This window comes from Pseudorasbora parva, chromosome 1 (assembly GCF_024679245.1).
Source record: "Pseudorasbora parva isolate DD20220531a chromosome 1, ASM2467924v1, whole genome shotgun sequence".
NCBI classification, from domain to species: Eukaryota; Metazoa; Chordata; class Actinopteri; order Cypriniformes; family Gobionidae; genus Pseudorasbora; species Pseudorasbora parva.
In genome coordinates this window covers 57741821-57762287 of record NC_090172.1, presented here as the reverse complement: position 1 = coordinate 57762287, position 20467 = coordinate 57741821, and the positions used below count along the sequence as shown (strand labels likewise).

Genomic DNA, 20467 nt, shown 5'->3' with positions numbered 1-20467 from the left:
AGGAGGTTTTTACTCAAAATCTCACGATACATGGCCCCATTCATTCTTTCCTTTACACGGATCGTCCTGGTCCCTTTTCAGAAAAACTGCCCCAAATCATGAAGTTTCCACCTCATGCGTCACAGTAAGTTTGATGCAATCTTTCTCCTCCAAACACGACAAGTTGAGTTTTACCAAAAAGTTCTGTTTTGGTTTCATCTGACCATATGACATTATGACCAATCCTCTTCTGGATCATCCAAATGCTCGCTAGCAAACTTCTTACGGGCCGGACATGTGTGTGTATGTATATATATATATATATATATATATATATATATATATATATATATATATATATATATATATGTATAAATAATATACACTCACCTTTATTTATTTGGAACACCATACTAATTAGGGCTGCACGTTTTCAAGTTTTTCATTAACCGTTAACCGAGGCCCTTAGCGGTTAATACTCGGTTAACCATAGTGTGCGTCAGGGTTATTTTTAGCTTATTAATTTGACGACCACCATCTCCGTAGTGAACGCGCCTATAGAGAGAAATGCACATCATGGATTACACAATCAGAGAGTAGCCTATTTCTTTTCGTTTTAAATTGTTAAAAGACATTTCAAGTTTCTTAAGATCTATTTCATGTCTGCGAGGCGTACGCTGAGTTTCGTTAAATTAGGATGAGATGCGCTCCAGTTCACGAGCAATGTGAATGTCCGCGAGGGCGCCGTCATGATTAGAGCATGTAACGTTAGTAAAATATGCAGCCCAGAATGATTCACACAGACTCAGCGTTTGACTTTGACTCGCGCGGCTGATGAGCCTCTCCCGGCAGAGTTCAAGCATCTGTGGTCTCGTCCCTTCAGCTCTGGCCCTCTTGCTTTTAGTCCGCGATTAGCTTTTTTGTTTTCTTCATTACAGTTAAAGTAACGTCTGCTTTTCTCTAGTCATTCACAAGTTTCTCACTTCAAACTTTCTTTCTTCTGATCCGTTATGCACAGCGCGCGCGGCTCGCGCTCTGCTTCTGCCCTAATGCGACTTTTAGTCCAGTGCGACGTATGTTATTTTCCTCTTCATGACGCATATTTTGACTGATGCGACTCATACTCCGGAGCAACTTATAGCCTGAAAAATGCGGTAAGCACTGCATTGCAATACTTGCATTTCGCCCCGTCACACTCATTTTCAAAGTGCTCCCACGCTTTCTTTGCCCGCTTAGAAAGCTGGTCATGACTTCTTCTTGTGGATACTACCCTAACCCTATGGATACTACAAATGTCTGGGAGCGCTCTGGCGGTCTATAGGGGTGCAAACATATATTACAACTAAATTCAAGGCACGTCATTGACGCCACTTAACCGAGCAAAATGTTTCACTCGGTTATGCAATTTTTAACGGTTAATCGGTCAATCGGTTAACCATGGACACCCCTAATACTAATACTGTGTTTGACCCCTTTCACCTTCAGAACTGCCTTAATTATACGTGGTATTGATTCAACAAGGTGCTGAAAGCATTCTTTAAAAATGTTAGCCTGTATTGATCGGATAGCATCTTGCAGTTGATGGAGATTTGTGGGATGGACATCCAAGGCACGAAGCTCCCGTTCCACCACATCCCAAAGATGCTCTATTGAGTTGAGATCTGGTGACTGTGGAGCCATTTTATTACAGTGAACTCTTTGTGACATGGTGCATTATCCTGCTGGAAGTAGCCATTAGAGGATGCTTTGCTGCATAACTCGGTTGTAACAAGTGGTTATTTCAGTCAAAGTTGCTCTTCTATCAGCTTGAATCAGTCGGCCCATTCTCCTCTGATCTTTAGCATCAACAAGGCATTTTCACCCACAGGACTGCTGCATACTGGATGTTTTTCCCTTTTCACACCATTCTTTGTAAACCCTAGAAATGGTTGTGTGTGAAAATCCCAGTAACTGAGCAGATTGTGAAATACTCAGACCGGCCCTTCTGGCACCAACAACCATGCCATGTTCAAAATTGCTTAAATCACCTTCCTTTCCCATTCTGACATTCAGTTTGGAGTTCAGGAGATTGTCTTGACCAGGACCACACCGCTAAATGCATTGAAGCAGCTGCCATGTGATTGGTTGATTAGACAATTGCATTAATGAGAAATTGAACAGGTGTTCCTAATAATCCTTTAGGTGAGTGTATATATATATATATATATATATATATATATATATATATATATATATATATATATACATAGTAAACACGACATCAGAGGGCGCCCATGTGCCTTTTTTACCTTTGAAACTATCAAATATAGCCTATGATAATTCCGATAGCATGTGAAGCAGCATTATTACCGCGTTTAGCGCACGTCTACATACACGAGAATGCATATTATTACTGGGTTTTATGGCTGCCAATTGATTAAAACAATGAATCATGTTCTCTGCCATAACATTAATTATCTTGAAACTCCTGAAATGTTTCTATAAATATATTTTGTGCATTCTGAATAATAAATAAATATATCTCCCACTATCATGCAGCAGTCCAGTGCCAGTCCTTTCATTTACAGTGTTTTTCTCTTACTAATCATATTTTATTCCTTTTGAGTTTACATTTTTAAATGAATTTGACTAACAAAAAGGATTTCTCTTTCTTTAGTAGAATGCTCGTAACGTAACGATGTTAAATATTGAATTAATCGGAAACAGTAATGCACACAGTAGAGGAGAATGACAGTCAACAAGGCCTACTTTAAATATATTAATTAAGCATGTGGGGTATAAACATGTAAACATACAGTAAAATTACTGACAATGAAAAATGATATAATAGTGAACAAAGTATTTAATAAAAAAATAAAGGTTCGTATTCACCAGGTTTCACGCATGAGCACTGACACCATGTGGTGAAATAATGGAAAAGTATATGAACTTAGAAGTAATCATCAGAATATCGCTTCTCGGTCTCTGAACATTTCCAGATTTTTAAATCTTCTTACGGACAATAATTTTAGGCCCTAAAATGACCTGAGCACATGGTCTGAAGCGCATGGGGCAGGTGCACTTAGTCTGAATCCACTTTAGCTAGTTTAAGGACGGAAAAACCTAGGCTGAATCCGAAATCACCCACTAAACCCTCAATCACTATTCCCTACTTTAGTCCACTAATACAGTTCACTTAAAGGAGTGAATGAAAACAAGTAAGCGAATTCGGAATACTTAACTAGAAAACAGCAGTGCGTTATAAAGCTCAGTTCAAGACTGCAAGTAGTCCATTGTACTGCTTATCTAAGTGAAACCGCTTCTTGAACAAGAAAAAATATAGGACGGGACTTGATTTTGTCCGTCAGAATGGGGTTTGATGGTTGCGGTTTGCTGTTGGTCGATCTCATGTGAATGACAGGTCGTCTCACCCTCATGCAGTAAATATCATCAGAGAAGAGAACAGATGTCGATGTGAGAGGGATGGGGAGTTATTTTGATTAAAGATTATGAGTGCACATGAATAAAAAAAAGATGTGCATGGATAAATCTTTTATAATAAATACTGCAGTATTCCATAAAAAAATAAGAAGTGTCAATTTTGATTTCATGGTGACTTTAAAGTGATTTATTCTACTAATGCAGTGACCTGAAATTTTCATCTTATGGAGTGCTGCATACAATATTTATCATCGTCTTAAAATTCACTCTGTAAATAGCTTTCCATGCGAGCCGGCTGTCATAATTAGGTCATGTAGATAATCATGTTTGTGAGATTAATTCATTAAGTACTACAGCTTAGTTTAAGTCAAAAGTGGAATGACTTATTTCCTGTGTGACAGTCTCGGTCTCTGCACCGCTCGTGTTGTTCAATAATTGAAGTGGGAAATGATTTGAAGGAGACCTTAGAGGATTTGCAAAGAATTATGGTCACTTTCATTTCATCAGTCCTCCCGTGTTCCCTCATTTCCCTGCATCTCTCTCACTTAGATGATGGAGACGACATTGGCGAGACATCAGACAGGGACAACCTGGGGAAAAAGAAAAGAGGCCCTAAGAAAAAGAAAGAGACAAAGAAGAAAGAAAAGGACAAGGAGGGGAAGATGGCCAAAGCACGCAAGCGGAAAAAAATTGTATGTGGTTCATGTGTTTTTCTGTTTTAATGGTGAAATGCATATTTTCATTACATTTCTAGCTAATAGTAATCTCCAAACCATGAATAGATTTTTAATCAAATTTCAAATGTAAATAAATATGATGATTAATTAGCATTTATATATATATATATTAGGGCCGGACTCGATTAAAAAAAATCTAATTAATTAGAGGCTTTGTAATTAATTAATCGAAATTAATCGCATTTTAATTGCATATAAATATTTGACCTGAGAACAATGAGAAGTAATTTTTCACGTGGATTTTTAGTATACCATTGAATAACGACTGAATACATAAGCTTAATCAACAAAATATTGTTTATTTATTTCAGTCCAGCAGACCAGCGCAATGTCTGCCATTAAGTGCAGCAAAAGCATATCTGTGATATTTAAGGCTCGATGTGCGGCGGTGATACGCTAATTCCTTGTTGTATAGCTTTAACACAACCATGCTCTTGTCGACGCTTCCATCCTTTCGTTTTTTTAAACAAAATTTCCCATCCACGGGGCCAAGCAAAGCAGTCTCATCAGCTTCTTCGCTCATGTTCATTATGGTTTGTTGTTGTCGTGACTCGTGAACGCTAGTTGGTGTTTCAGTATAATCGGTCCGTCGAAACTCATTGATTGAAAAACGTTCCGCGGTGCAAAAATAAGTGTGGTTAAATTTTTTTTTTTTTTTTTTTGCGTAATTAATCTTAATTAACACGTTAAAGTCCCGGCCCTAATATATATATAATCACGATTTTCACATGATCGTCCCGTACTGGTTACCGGCTTTATGATTCTGAGCCGGTCTGTAATGCAGTGGGTACATCTCTAATTCAAAGATACACAATGTAACTTTTGGACCTCTGTCGGTATAAAAAATAAAACTGCATGATTTTTGCGGAAGAACATTGTTTTGGTTGTGCTTCAGCTGTGCGTGACAGCTGAAGGATGAATACGGTTCTTTCTCATAACTAAAAAAAGAGACTATCCTACTGCTCATAAAAAATTCACTACTAGTCTTAAGAGATATAAGCAGTTTCAATGGAAAGGATCTCAAGCTGACGAGCTGAAGACGTTACTGTAGCTTTACCCCCTTAATAGACACGCAACTTCCTTGAAAATATATTTCAGCTTAGCCCTACAACAACCATAATGAAATGAGCTTCACAATAGATAATGATTCACAATACACTGTGTTAAAGAGCTTCATATGACAATTTATCTGCTCAATAAAATACCTTACTCACCTGTTGATTAATAAAACACCATCATATCTGCTCCGCTTTTGCAACATTTCAAATCTCTCAGTTCTCACCATCTCAGAAAAGCCAAGCCAATGTTGATTCTGGTTTTATTACGAGCTCTGTCTCGTTCTCTTTTTGCCAGCAGACTCTCCTCTGTTCAGCGTTTGTTAGAGCTGCAAGATTAATCGTTAAAAGATTGCGATCTCGACTCAAACACCCTTCAGTCTTATTGACCTCCTAAACCATGATTCTGCTATGTCTTTTATGCCTGTTTCACATCGCAAGCATCAGCGGAGCGTGAACAGTGTGTTTTTTGCCCCTGCCCATGTTAATGAGTAATGGGTGTCCGAGCGCAAGTTCAACTTCCAAAGGAATCAATCGAAAAATCGTAGTCATTGATATGTGCAGTGACAAAACACGTGCTGCTCACACTCGCTGCTGCTTGCAGTGTGAAACTGTTCAAAAAAGATTTTGGTTAACTTTTAAAAGTACGATCATCACTCTGCAACATTCAATTCTGTGTTCGGAAGAAATCTGATCTTTGAAATAGACCAAAGCAATGACCGTTTTGTCAGAACCTCTAGATTGCTTACTATTTTATTTAGTTGTCTGTTTTTTTCTTCGGAATCGTGAGAAAATCTCAATCTCCATTTTACACAAAAAAATACTCAGTTTATCCAGAATAATGCAGCTCTAGCGGTTGTTTAAAACGGGTGATTCCTCGGATGTTGAGATTTAGCTGCTCCATGCCAACATTTCTCACTTGTTGTGAACACTAACCTCTGCCACTCCCACATACATGTGTCAAAGTAGCTGGAACAACTTTTCTCAATTTACAAATATTATGTAACACGCACTGCGAAAGGTCTAAAAAATAAACTCTTTTAATAGGCTTACCATAGTCAATCAAGGTAAGACAAAACCACATTTTGGAAAAATAATTGGTGATGTATTGGTTTCAAATTCTATTTCATTTTGAACAAAAAACATGTACATTAAAAAGTTATTACACAAATGTATTATCGCATTGTTTCTTTATAATTAAGAGTATTAAATGAATACATCATATTGACATCTCTAATGATATGTTCATAAGCACGTTCTCTGTCTCTTTCAGGACAGTGACATAGAGAGAGACTCAGAGCCGGACTATGCCATGAACTCTGACAGTGCTGCCAGCGATTACGGAGGGGAGAAGAAAAAGAAGAAGAAACACAAGGATAAAAAAGAGAAGAAAACCAAGAAAAAGAAGAAAGAGGATGAAGACAGCACACACGAAGAGACCACAAAGGTTATCCATTTGCGCTCTCTGTCTTTTCTTGCTCTGCATGCTGAGTTGCGTGATATCTTTGCTGACAAAGGTTGTGTTTTTCCTTACTCTCCTCTGTATCCAAACACAATCAGCTCATTATGAAGTGTAAAAATGAATTAGTTCACCCGACTCAGAGAATGAAAACTGAAGTAAACATACTTGTTTGGCTCAAGTAAAGTGGAGTTGGAATTGCATGAGTTTTTCTGTGGATGTATTTTATTTAATGTAGAAAATGTAGTCTAACAATTACCTTAAAGGGGTCATGACATGAGAAATCAAATATGCCTTGGTCTTTTGATATATAAGAGGTCTTTGTACCATCAAAACATCCTGCAAGTTTCATAGCGCCAAATGTCCTCCGCATTATAAAATTTAATCAAGCTCTAAATTTTAGTTTTGATATTGTGGGATCTGTGATGTCACACGGGCAAACACATTTGCATATGACTGCCTTCAGAGCAAGATATCGATAAATAGTGACATAATTTCACCATAGGCTCCACCCACTGGCATTCAGTCCCTTAATGGCAGACATTTGCCTACACTTGATGTGAGTGTTGTGTCTAAAGCAAATTGAAGTCCTTATAATCACAGACACTGTCTACACTAGGTACAGTATACAGAGGCCGTCCAGTTCCACTCGAGTCCCATAAGAGGACAAATGGAAGAGTAAAAGAACATTTGCTTTGAGGCATTTCGTTTAAACGTCTTTGTACAGACAAGTGGATGGTTAATTTTAATGACGTGCCGGATTGCCTTAATACTGTTTCCAATGCAATGATGTTAGCATACATAATTCAAGTATTCAACACTTGAGTATTCAACACAAGTGCAATTTTGCACTTGATAATTCTGAATATCGATATCAGACATTATGGGCCAGATTTAGTAAACAGCGAATTAGCTTGAGAGCGCAATTGCATAAAAGCGTCGATGGGGCTGGAAAGTTCTCACTACGACAAGCAAATTACAGAACACAGATGCAGCCGGATCATTTACATAATGACCAACACAATCTACCGAGAGCAGTGCAAATTAGTGTCTGGTTTAAAGGGTTAGTTCACCCAAAAATGATATTTATTTCATTAATTACTCACCCTCATGTCGTTGGACACCCGTAACACCTTTGTTCATCTTCGGAACACAAATGAAGATATTTTTTTTGAAAGCTGAGAAAGGCTTCAGAAAGGCCTCCATTGGCATTCAGTACATTCCCACTGACCCACTCACAAGACCCATAAAGGCACTAAAGACGTCGTTACAAAGTCCATCTCACTACAGTGGCTATGCAATCATTTTATGAAGCAACAAGAATAGTTTTTGTGCACAAAAAAATCTAAATAATCTTTCGTGCAGGTCTCTGACGTGAACTCACGCGATAGCGGCGCTCCTCATCTTCCGGGTCATGTATTGAGCTGCGTCATAGTCTCGCGCATGTGTCAAGTTCACGTCACTAACTTTGTGGATAAAGTCGTTATTTAGATTTTTGTGCGCACAATAACTAGTTCCGTCGCATTGTAAAATTATTGTACAGTCACTGTAGTGAGATGGACTTTGTAGTGTCATCTCTAGTGCCTTTATGGGTCTTGTGAGTGGAAATGCACTGAATGCCAATGGAGGCCTTTCTGAAGCCTTTCTCAGCCATCAGCTTTCAACAAAAATATCTTCATTTGCGTTCAGAAGATGAACGAAGGTCTTAGGGGTGTCCAACGACATGAGGGTGAGCAATTAATGAAATCATTTTCATTTTTGGGTGAACTAACCCTTTAAGACATGCTTTTCTGGGAGTTAAATAATGGCGCAAATACCAGTAAATTGAATTGCAACCCTTCCCCTTGCATGATAAATTTAAATTTTGCGTCTGAAGGGAAAAATCCTACAAATGCATACGCAATAAAGTCAGCGTGAAAAATATCCCTGTCCATGCTATTTCAGTGCTAATTAATCCTGAATGTTAATTTTTATTAAATCCTGAAATTTTAAATGCCAGAAGAGGGTTTAAGCTCAGGCGCAAGCTGTTAGTAAATCTGGCCCTATGTTTCCAAATTGTGACATTTCAAATAATGTTTGATCAGGGCTTTTTTGTTAATGACAACTTTAGGGTTTATGTTGTACAGTACAGTATCGTGAAAACTTGTAATAATAGCATAATATTATGTTTAAGTTTAAAAAATTGTTAAATTTTATTTTAGATAACAGTGAGTATTTACTATGTATTAGGAGATTAATGGCTTTGATGACATTGTGATCTGTAGTGAGAGCAGGGAGCAGGTGGAGGAAAGTCTAGAGAGGTGGAGGTTTGCTCTGGAGAGGAGATGAATTAAGGTTAGTCGCAGCAAGACAGAATGCATGTGTGTGAATTAGAGGGAACCAAGAGGACCAGTGAGGTTACAGGGAGAAGAGGTAAAGAAGGTGCAGGATTTTAAGTACTTAGGGTCAACAGTCCAGAGCAGTGGGGAGTGTGGAAAAGAGGTGAAGAAGCGTGAGCAGGCAGGTTGGAATGGGTGGAGAAAAGTGTCGGGTCTGTCGTGTGATAAAAGTGTACCAGCAAGAAGGAAAGGAAAGGTGTACAGAACAGTAGTGAGACCAGCGATGGTGTATGGTTTAGAGACAGTTGCATTGAGGAAACGACAGGAGGAAGAGCTAGAGGTAGCAGAGCAGAAGATGTTGAGGTTCTCTTCGGGAGTGACGAGGATGGATAGGATCAGGAATGAGTACATCAGAGGGACAGCACATGTGAGATGTTTTGGAGACAAAGTTAGAGAGGCCAGGTTAAGATGGTTTGGACATGTTCAGAGGAGGGAGAGTGAATACATCGGTAAAAGGATGCTGAGGTTAGAGCTGCCAGACAGGAGGTCAAGAGGAAGACCAAGAGGAGGTTTATGGATGTAGTGAAGGAGGACATGAAGGTAGTCAGTCTGAGAGAAGAGGATACAGAGGATAGAAATAGATGGAGGCAGATGATTCGCTCTGGCGACCCCTGAAGGGAACAGCCGAAAGAAGAAGAAGAAGGAGATTAATGGCTTTTATGCGCAGAGCTGGTGTTATTGTTGTATATGCAAGAAATTGGCCTCGATATAAGGTGTTTGCAGACAGAGACTTCACACATACGCAAACACATCATTAGAGGTTCTTCTCGCACTTGCATCCAGAAATTATGAAAGAATGACATGGTGTTTCTAACTGTTGCATGGCCACAATAATGTACCACACACATAATTACTGATCCAGCTAACATGTAGTGGAGCCCAGATGTTTCCAGATGTTTATTACCCATCCGCACTGTGACAGCCATATGATGAAGCCTCTCTTCCAGCCAGTGGAGATGAAGACATCAGCCCAGCTGGCTAGGGAGTGGGGACTGGAAGATGTTGATCACACATTCACAGAAGAAGATTACCGCACACTAACCAACTACAAGGCCTTCAGCCAGTTTATGAGGTACTGACTTCAACCAGGGGTTTCACACATTGCATTTCCTTTGCAGCAACATTTCTGTCTTAAACATATTATCTTCTGCAGACCCATGATTGCTAAGAAGAACCCTAAAATACCCATGTCCAAGATGATGACCATTCTGGGGGCCAAATGGCGGGAGTTCAGCTCCAATAATCCGTTCAAAGGCTCGGCTGCAGCCATCGCTGCCGCCGCCGCCGCCGCCGCAGCAGCCGTTGCCGAGCAGGTCTCCGCAGCAACAGCCTCCCCTGAACCCCCACCTCAGCCACCTCCACTTCGCAAGGCCAAGACCAAAGAGGGCAAAGGTTAGGGGTCATCAAGCGGGGGCAGTTTTATTAGTTTGAGTTCAGGTTTTGGTAACACAGTGATGCATGCACTGCAAAAAGTGATTTTCTTACTTAGTATTTTTGTCTTGTTTCTAGTCAAAATATATTGAAATTCTCACATTAAGAAACATCTACTAGACAAGTAAAAATTGTCGTCTTGTTTTGGGAAAAAATTACTTAAAATTAAGAGAGTTTTTGCTTAAAATAAGATAAATAATCTGCCAATGGGGTGAGCAAAATAATCTTGTTTTCTGTTTGAATTGAGATTATCCCTGCGTCCCAATTCGCATACTATCCATCCTAAATAGTATACGAAAATAGAATTAGTATGTCCCAAATCGTAGTATGTTGAAAAGAGTATTCCAAAGATTCCCGGATGGTTTACTATTTCCGGTCCGAATTCACAGTATGGATCGATGGGCACTCTAACGGCTGATATTGCCCACAACCCATTGCGAGTTGGACGAGGATTCGATTAGAACTACAAACGCGGATAAAAAGCGTTAAAAAACTACAAACATGACGGATGTGCGAGTTCGATGGTTAAGTAGAGAAGTTTAGATAAAGGGGTTTGAGTGACCCTATCAATATTTAACCTGACAAAAATATATTTATTCAGTGTTGCCCACATTATATTTCACCTGCAGCAGCATTGTGAACTTTTGTAATGACATTTTTGGCCATTAACTTTTAAATGCATCATTATATTCAAACTGCAAACACATGAGGAGAGTCTCTGCATTAAAGACCCACAAATGGCAGATCAACGAGCGGCTACATTTCTCTCCGATACGGTAGGAGATTAATCTGAATGTGGAGGATTTGAACTGTGACGAATCTGACGATGATTGACAGGGCAGATAAACGGTGACGGGATGCACGTAACTAAGCGACAGAGTCCGTTAAAGATGGCGAAGTAGTATGTCCCGAAGCTTGCATACTTTTCTGCTACACACTCAAAAGTATATACTTTTTCTTCACAAAAAGAGTACATACTTTTAGGACGTAGTATAAGTAGGCGAATTGGGACGCAGCATATTTTTCTCACCCCATTGGCAGATTGTTTTGCTTATTTTAAGCAAAAACTCTCTTAATTTTGAGTTATTTTTTCCCAAAACAAGACAATTACTTTTGTTTGTTTAGTAAAAACTTCTTGTTATAAGAATTTTTTGATGTTTCGACCAGAAAAATAGTAAGTAAGAAAAGCAATTTTTTGCAGTGTGAAAAGTAATGTTCGAAAAAGCATAATATAGGCACTTTAAAACTCACTTATAAAACACTAATTTAAGAAGCAATTTATAATATTAATCTTTTATACTGTAGCCTATAATGTTATGATTCCTAAATGAACTTGTAGCATTTTAAAACAATACATTTTAGTTTTTAGTGTATTTATTTATAAGAAATGACAATGTAAAAATGTGTGCCTTGAATGCATTGTAAGTCGCTTTGGATAAAAGCGTCTGCCAAATGCACAAATGTAAATGTAAATGTAATTTATTTTTTTATCAATGCTCTCAAATTTTTTATATTGCCCATTTATTGGTTATCGTCAGGCCCTGGCTACAAGAAACGCAGCAAGAGTCCTCGTGTCTCAGACAAGAAGAAGCCAAAACCCAAGAAAATGGCTCCTCTGCGCATTAAACTGGGCGCACTTGGTAACAAGAGGAAGAAGAGCAGTTCGGTGAGAGTTTGTGTGTAATACATATCCACATGAATGTGTGTTGGGTGCTGTGGTTGTGTTTGATTGAATGTGTAATGCAGAGTGAGGAGGTGGACGAGGACGACTCTGAGCAGGAGAACTCCAGCGTTCATAGCTCTTCAGTCCGCTCTGACAGCTCCGGACGGGTCAAGAAGAACAAAAGGGGTCGTCCGGCAAAGAAGAAGAAAAAGGGTGAGATTTTTTTCCTTTGTATTGGATCTGACTTTTAAAACAATAAGTCTGTTTAACCCCCTGATTTATTCAATAAAGCAAAAAGCACAAAAAATCCTAATGTTTTATTGCGTTTTAACATTTATAGGTACAATCATCACCTTCTTATTCCAGAGTTTCCTTATTCCAAGGAATCAAGTGTCCCATATTTGTTCAATCCATAAGTTGCCTTTAAACTTAAAAAGGCCTGGCAGGAGCAAGGAAACATATTAATAATAATGGATATGGCAATAAGCAAAAATAATAGAGGCTCCCAGAAGCAGTAGCACACCTTCATAAAATGTGTAATTACACGCTGTAAGAATACAGGTCCAGAAACATAAAAGTGGAACTAATACTAGTGGTTTTAACGGTAACATATTTATGAAAGAAAAGGCATATATACATTCTTATACAATGTGTGTGTGTGTGTGTGTGTGTGTGTGTGTGTGTGTGTGTGTGTTCGTGTGTAACCTGGTAATCCCTACGTTATGGTGACAAAATGTCCCCACAAAGATGGCAATATCCGAAATCCTTGTCCTTGTGGGGACATTTTTAGGTCCCCATGAGGAAAACATCTTATAAATCACACAGAAGGAGTTTTTTTGAGAAAGTAAAAATGCAGAATGTTTCCTGTGATGGGTAGGTTTAGGGGCAGGGGCAGTGTAAGGGGATAGGATGTCCAGTTTGTACAGTATGAAATCCATTACGCCTATGGAATGTCCCCATAAAACATGGAAACACGACATGTGTATGTGTACGTGTGTGTGTGTGTGTGTGTGTGTGTGTGTGTGTGTGTGTGTGTGTCTGTCTGTCTGTCTGTGACCCTGGACCACAAAACCAGTCGTAGGTCATATAAGCAATAGCCAACAATACATTGTATGGGTCAAAATTATCGATTTTTTTAAATGCCAGAAATCATTAGGGGATATTAAGTAAAGATCATGTTCCATGAAGATATTACCTACCATAAATATATCAAACATTTATTATTAGTAGTAATATGCATTGCTAAGGACTTCATTTGGACAATTTTTAAGGTGATTTTATCAATATTTAGATTTTTTTGCACCCTCAGATTCCAGATTTTCATCTATATTGTATCTCAGCCAAAGATTGTCCTATTCATAAAAGGGCAGCTCTCCTAAACCACCACCAATGGGCAGCAACTACCTGGATGATGAGACAGCAGCCATATTGCAGCATAACGCTCACCACACACCAGCTGATTGGTGGAGAGGTGGAATCAGAATATGTCCTAACAAACCATACATAAATTGAAAGCCTATTTATTCAGCTTTCATATGTATAAATGTATAAATCTCAATTTCAAAAAATGTACTCTTATTACTGGTTTTGTGGTCAAGGGTTTGCTTTAAATATAAATAAAGCAAAATATGGAGAGAAGAGGTAGGTCTGCTGAGGTAGGTTTTTTAATTTAATTTAATTTTTTACTTGAAAGCCAATTATAATTATTCCTAATCCTTGTGCCCCAAAATGATTCCAAATTTTTCGCTGCAATTAGGACAGGGTGGTATGACGGTATCAGCGACAATATAAAGTGTCTACTTTGCAGATTTTGCTGTATCGCAGTTTGTAAATGTATTCACGAAGCACTTCCACTTAAATTTATTGACACATTAGAGTGATAAAGAAAAATGCATGAATGCAGAGGCGGACAGTATTGAACACATTTTGTTTTTCAAGTAGGCTGTATGTACTTTATCGGTGTTCTTCTTTGGAAAACTTTTACTTCCAAAACATAATTTTTACAGCTATACTTTTCATATTGAATATCATTTAATACTTAATTACATAAAATTTGTACTTTTACTCAAGGAAAAGTATTCAAAATATTACTTGAGTACAAGTAAGAAAGTACTAAATTTTTTGTGTAATCAAGAGTTAACGGTAAGAAAACAGCAACTTTTATTTATGAAATGTAGTGCAGTGAAAAGTATGACATTATATATTATGCTTTAGAATCCAGTGAAGTTTTTCGATGAAACACGCTGATAAATTAAAAATGTACTTGAGTAGAAAAAAAAAATACTCCACTACTGTCCGCCTCTGCATGAATGAGAAAATAAAGAGTGGGACGTGCATGAGAACTCAGTATCGTACTCATGCTGACTGACTCGTGATATATATATATAAGGATATATATAATTATTGTGAAATAAGATTTTGGCCATATCCCACCCCCCAGTTTCAATAGAGGTTTCTTAGTTCATTATCATAGAATTGTGGGTAATTACCAAAGACAATCACCCATGGTGGTTTAAATGCACACTGTTAATGGCTAAACTGAAGTGGACACTATGCATCAGAGAGTTCAAATTAATTTAGCATCTCTCGCTTTCTCTCTCAGTGCTGGGTGATGAGGATGGCGATGGCTATGAGACTGACCATCAGGACTACTGCGAGGTGTGTCAGCAGGGAGGAGAGATCATTCTGTGCGATACCTGTCCTCGAGCGTACCACCTGGTGTGCCTCGAGCCTGAGCTGGAGAAAGCACCCGAGGGCAAGTGGAGCTGCCCTCACTGTGTGAGTCAAATCCACCCAAACCTGCAGAATCACAGGTCGATTTTAAAGGAACACTCCACTTTTAAGAAATAGGGCTATTTCAACTTCTTTTCTACATTTAGATATGTGGGCAAATGCATTTTTGTCTCAGTGTATGCATTGTTTTAGTTTCACAGGGTCGCTGCTAGCTTAGCTTAGCATAATGAATGGAATCCTATGTTGCCAGATAGCATGTCCCGAGTAAAAGTGATCCAAAAAAACATCATTACTTCTTGTGGCCTGCGTATTCACAATGGCCCTCATTTATCAATCTTGCGTAGAAACTGGTGTATATGTTGGCGTAAGATTATGCTTACACTCCTCTCACCGCCTGATTTATGAAGCTGTGCGTACCTCTGCAATCCTGGTGTACGCAATACCTGCCCTTGATAAATGCGGCGGCTGAAAACGATCGTCATTAGAATAACACGCCCCTATATATTCAAGTCTCCGCCTCCCCCACGCCCTTATTTTACGCCATGGACAAACAGAAGACGGCAAAGAAGCGAAACTTCTCCGACGTGGAGATCGGGCGCGCTCAATCATCTCACTAGTCCACTAGTCAGGGCACTGATTAGGACATAAGTCAATGTGCTGACTCCCTGATCACTGACGATCCTATTGAGATGATTGAGACGCGCGCCCATCGAGATCACCAGGGAAGTGGGAAAAAAACCCAAAATTGTTTTATTTGGGAGTTTAAAGAGTGGAATTAAAGGCACCTACAAAAACAAAATATGGACACAAATAACGAGTACTGTTAATAGTGTGGGGGTTGAGAAGCGCACTCCAGCAGTTTAAAGCTGTTTGGATGATAAATTACCATCACTGCATTATTTTAGGCTACAGCACGTTTTGAAAAAAATAGCATTTAATTTCGTATCACGGCACATGTATTGGGGTGTACAATAGTGATGATGATGATGTGATGTGGAGTAAGATTCATTCACATTAATAATTACATGACGATTTGTAAGATTCTTCTTTTTATTATTATGATTATTATTCTTAATGACGCTTGTTATTTAGAAGAAGAATGTCGTTTTTATTGATTTTATTATTATTTAAAAGAAGAAGGCCATTTTTATTATTTTGTCAGTCTGAATTATTCCCAGTCCGTGCGCAGCTGCCGGGCCTAACCCTGAACCGTCAGATAAAGTGCACAGGCTCGCGACTGGAGGAATACATATTCCTACAAATCAAACGCTTTGGTAAAGTCACACAAAGTAAACATTGACGTTCATGTTACACAAAAATAAACTATGAATGTTGTTTTTGTGGTTTTTAACAGTGGGTCATATAGCATATCTTGTCAGTGCGTTTTGTGGTGTTAGGAATTGCTTTTCTGGGCATTTTCCCACTAACTCAAACGTGCGTACACCACCTCCTGAGCTGGCGTAGGATTTGAGCGTGCCGTACGCCAACGTCCATATTGATAAATCTCAAAGTCACCGTGGGTTTGGGTGTACGCAAGGTGTACGCTGAAAATTTGGTGTACGCACTTTTGATAAATGAGGGCCAATGAGTACAAATAGCGATGCAGATTAAGACTAGACGAGCACTGCTACTTGGACGCAGAGATATCACGGCTCCAAACCTCACATCATCTGACTGTTGAGCGATCGCATTGTGGTGTGCGATATCTCTGTGCCCTAGAGCGGCCTTTGCTTCTACATAATATAGTCCCTAAGTCAATATCTGCCTAGGAAATCGCCTAGTTTTAATCTGCATCGCTATTTGTGAATACGCAGGCCACAAGAAGTAATTAGGTGTTTTTTTGGGGGGTTTTTTGGGATAACTTTTACTCGGGACATGCTAGCTGGCAACATAGGATTCCATTCATTATGCTAAGCTAAGCTAGCGGCGACCCTGCCAAACTAAAACAATGCATACACTGAGACAAAAATGCATTTGCCCTCATATCTAAATGTAGGAAAGAAGTTAAATAAGCCCTATTTCTAAAAACAGTGGAGTGTTCCTTTAAAGGGGTACTTCAGCGCTGGGAAGATGAATATGTATTTAAACTGGGTCATCAATGTAGTAGAAAGGAAAAATTATTTTTGAATTTGGTGCCTTCTAGACTGAGAAAAGACAGAAAATGTATTTTTGTCTCATGGGGATGAAAGACTATAATTCCCAGAATGCTTCGCTGCCCTGTGAGGCCATTCCCAAAGCCACCTACTGGATTACTGTGACTGAGTTGGAGAAGACGCTACAATTAAATACTGAACGTGTCTGTTCAATATAATGAGTGAGTCGCCGCGCGAGTATCACAGCACTGAGCACTGACTGCAGGAGTGAGATAAATGAGCTGATGAGCTCTCATGATGAGAGCTGAGGTAATCACGACTACACTCGCGGCATACATTCACAACACGAGTTCAGTCTGGCGCGTTTCAGTTCATGCCTTTGCAAGCTTAACTTTCACAGAAAGTCATTTGAGAAGTTAAAAGACTTACATGGCTCACCATAGCTCCGTTTAAATGAGTGCCTGTAGCTGCGAGCTGAGTGCTGTGAGTGTGCTCTCCATCCCCCATGTGCGGGTTCAAAACATGTGGAAATGGCTCCCTCTGCTGGCTGTAGTCTTTAGCCTTTGGCCAAACATTCCTCCTATGATGCAAATATCGTCAATTTGCATCATAGGAGGAATTGTTCCAGAAATAAAATGCATAAATCTCTTGTCTCAGGGGGATATGAGGAGGGAAAGCACATATATTTAAATATATTTCAGGGTTTCTACTGATACAAAGCCATATGCTAATCGCTGAAGTAACCCTTTAACGACTCAGTGAAGACAGACGTCGTCTGATATACTTTCCACACTTTTATATGAGCAGATCAACAATGCTTCATAATCAAACTGTTTGTTATTTTCTCTGTAGGATCTTCACATTGAGTCATTGTAATAAAAGTCTATGTTTTTCAGGAGAAAGAAGGGATCCAGTGGGAAGCAAAGGAAGAAGACTTTGAGGACTTTGAAGAGGAGTGTGATGATGTCCGGGATGTGGATGCAGGGCTGGGTGGAGAGGAAGAGGAGGATGATCACATGGAGTTCTGTCGCGTGTGTAAAGATGGAGGAGAGCTGCTGTGCTGTGACTCCTGCACGTCGTCCTATCACATTCACTGCCTGAACCCTCCGCTGCCCGAGATCCCAAACGGAGAGTGGCTGTGTCCACGCTGCACTGTGAGTACCGCCGTTTCTTCAGCGACTGCCGATTTTATGGCCCAGGGCTAAATATTGACTTATTTTTGTTGTAATGAAAGTGTCTTAAAAACATTTCTACAATAACTTCATTAATATTTGCTGATTGTCTTTTTTTTCTCTGACTGACCCAAACATTAAACTAATAATTAAAACTGTGTTAATAGAAACAGGAACCATTTCTATATTTAATGTGGAAAAATGATTTACGGGGTGGATGTCCCATAGTTGTGGAGTCACTACATCAAACTATTTTGCTGTGGTGACTCCTAATAAAGTTTTTTTCAAAAGTTATTGTACTTGCTTACCATGGAGACAACAGTGTCAGTGAAGAGCATGCTTGAGATGAAATATGAGACATGTGATGTGTGAAGAAAAGAAAAGAAATCCAAGGTAACTATAATTTGTGAACAAAATATTTTTATTGTCATTTTCAAGCTGTAATTTTTTACATTTAAATTGTTACTATTGCAAACAAAGGCTGTTCTACGCTATATCTAGCATTTTATGTATTCTTCATACGCACAATATAATAATATATACAGTATATAAAGAGAAGTAAAGACTTGAAACGAATGATTTGGGGATAAAAAAGGTATGTTAACTGAGATGGGTTTAGCTGAGTTGAATTAAGTTGAATTTAGATGAGATAAGTCAGTTTAGTTTTTGCAATCTGAGTTGGATTTGCCGCAGAATTATTGGGGTAGGTTTGTGTTGTGGACAAAGTCATTTATTAGGTTATTGAGTTTAAAGGGTTAGTTCACTTAAACATTTCCATTTACTCACTCTTATGTCATCCAAGATGTTTGTCTTTCTTTCTTCATAAATTAAGGTTTTTAAGGAACACATGCCATTATTTTTCTCTGTATAGTGTCTTCAACAGGGACCAACGGGTTGAGTGTCCAAATTACAGTTTCAATGCAGCTTCAAAGAGCTCTACACGATCCCAGCCGAGGAATAAGGGTCTTATCTAACAAAAACGATCTGTCATCTTCTAAAAAAATTATAAATTGAGATACTTTTAACCACAAATGATCCTAATACATTAGATGCAATGCGCCACTCATTACGTAATCACGGAAAAGTCCCGCTTGATACGTAGGTGGACGTTTGTCTTAGTCTTTGCATGTTATCTTTGTAAACACTGGGGCGGTACTTCCGCCTTCCTCAAAAACCTTAATTTATTTTTCGACTGAAGAAAGAAAGACATGGGGGACATAAATTATCAGGACATTTTCATTCTGGAGTGAACTAATCCTTTAACTTATTCTCAGGGAAAGAAGACAAGCTTGTGATTTTAATTAGTATTTAATACAGCACGAATTCATCAATGGTCAGTCTAGAAGAAACGTTTAATACGATCTTCTGTTAACGTCTGTTGTCTGTTTTTCAGTGTCCACCAATCAAAGGGCGAGTGCAAAAAATTCTGCACTGGCGATGGGGTGATCCACCACCCCCGGTTCCTGTGCCTCCACCCCCAGACGCACCCCCCGATGCCCCGCCCCCTCCGCCCATGAAGGGCCGTCCAGAGAGAGAGTTCTTTGTGAAGCTAGCGGCACAGTCCTACTGGCACTGCACCTGGATTACAGAGCTACAGGTGCGAGAGTGAGACAGACATAACTCTTACGGGATGTATAGACCTTTCTCTTATCCATTTGTCCTTCCTTAGCTCGAGATCTTCCACTCTGTGATGTTCCGCAACTACCAGAGGAAGACGGATATGGACGAGCCGCCCAGTCTGGACTACGGCTCAGGGGGAGAGGAGGATTCTGGGAAGAGTGAAAAGCGGAGGGCCAAAGACCCTCAATATGCTATTCTAGAGGAGAAGTACTATCGATATGGCATCAAGCCAGAATGGATGGTGGTTCACAGGATAATCAATCATAGGTGTGTGTTTTGTGTTGTGTTAAAGGTGGGGTAAGTGCTTTCTGGTAACCGTTGTTGTCATTTCAAATCACCAAAACAAACACGCCCCTACCCCCAAAAGGGTCTCGGCCCTATTTTGATAGCTCCGCCCCACATATAGGCTACCTAACCCAGGCAACGACTATGGCAGAATCTGTGTGTTACTAATCAAGGTCGAATATTCAATGAAAAAGAATATTACATGAAGATTACAATTATGACCAGATTAGAGTTAAAGCGATCACAAAAACACAAACCGTTCTCATGACAACTCGAAAAGTACACGAGCACGATAGTCCAGCTAACGACATATTACAATTATGCCCGGATATTTAGAGGGTTATATAGATCATGAAAAGAGGAAACAAACATATATTAGGAATATAGGATCTTTTTGTCGGACACATTTTGTAAGCTGACGTTTGAAACAGACAGTGAGGAG

General features: G+C 39.2%; 1 protein-coding gene across 3 annotated transcripts in view; it reads left to right on the top strand.

Moving 5' to 3' along the window:
• The window catches only part of chd3 (chromodomain helicase DNA binding protein 3), a 100291-nt gene that overhangs the window by 3112 nt on the left and 76712 nt on the right, over positions 1-20467 (top strand). For all 3 annotated transcript variants that reach the window (XM_067446450.1, XM_067446442.1, XM_067446433.1), the window contains exons 2-11: positions 3949-4091; positions 6465-6638; positions 9976-10100; positions 10182-10420; positions 11998-12125; positions 12206-12335; positions 14725-14900; positions 17845-18102; positions 19514-19717; positions 19790-20007. In XM_067446450.1, the coding sequence (XP_067302551.1) occupies positions 3949-4091; positions 6465-6638; positions 9976-10100; positions 10182-10420; positions 11998-12125; positions 12206-12335; positions 14725-14900; positions 17845-18102; positions 19514-19717; positions 19790-20007 (1795 nt within the window). The remainder of the gene's footprint in view (positions 1-3948; positions 4092-6464; positions 6639-9975; positions 10101-10181; positions 10421-11997; positions 12126-12205; positions 12336-14724; positions 14901-17844; positions 18103-19513; positions 19718-19789; positions 20008-20467) is intronic.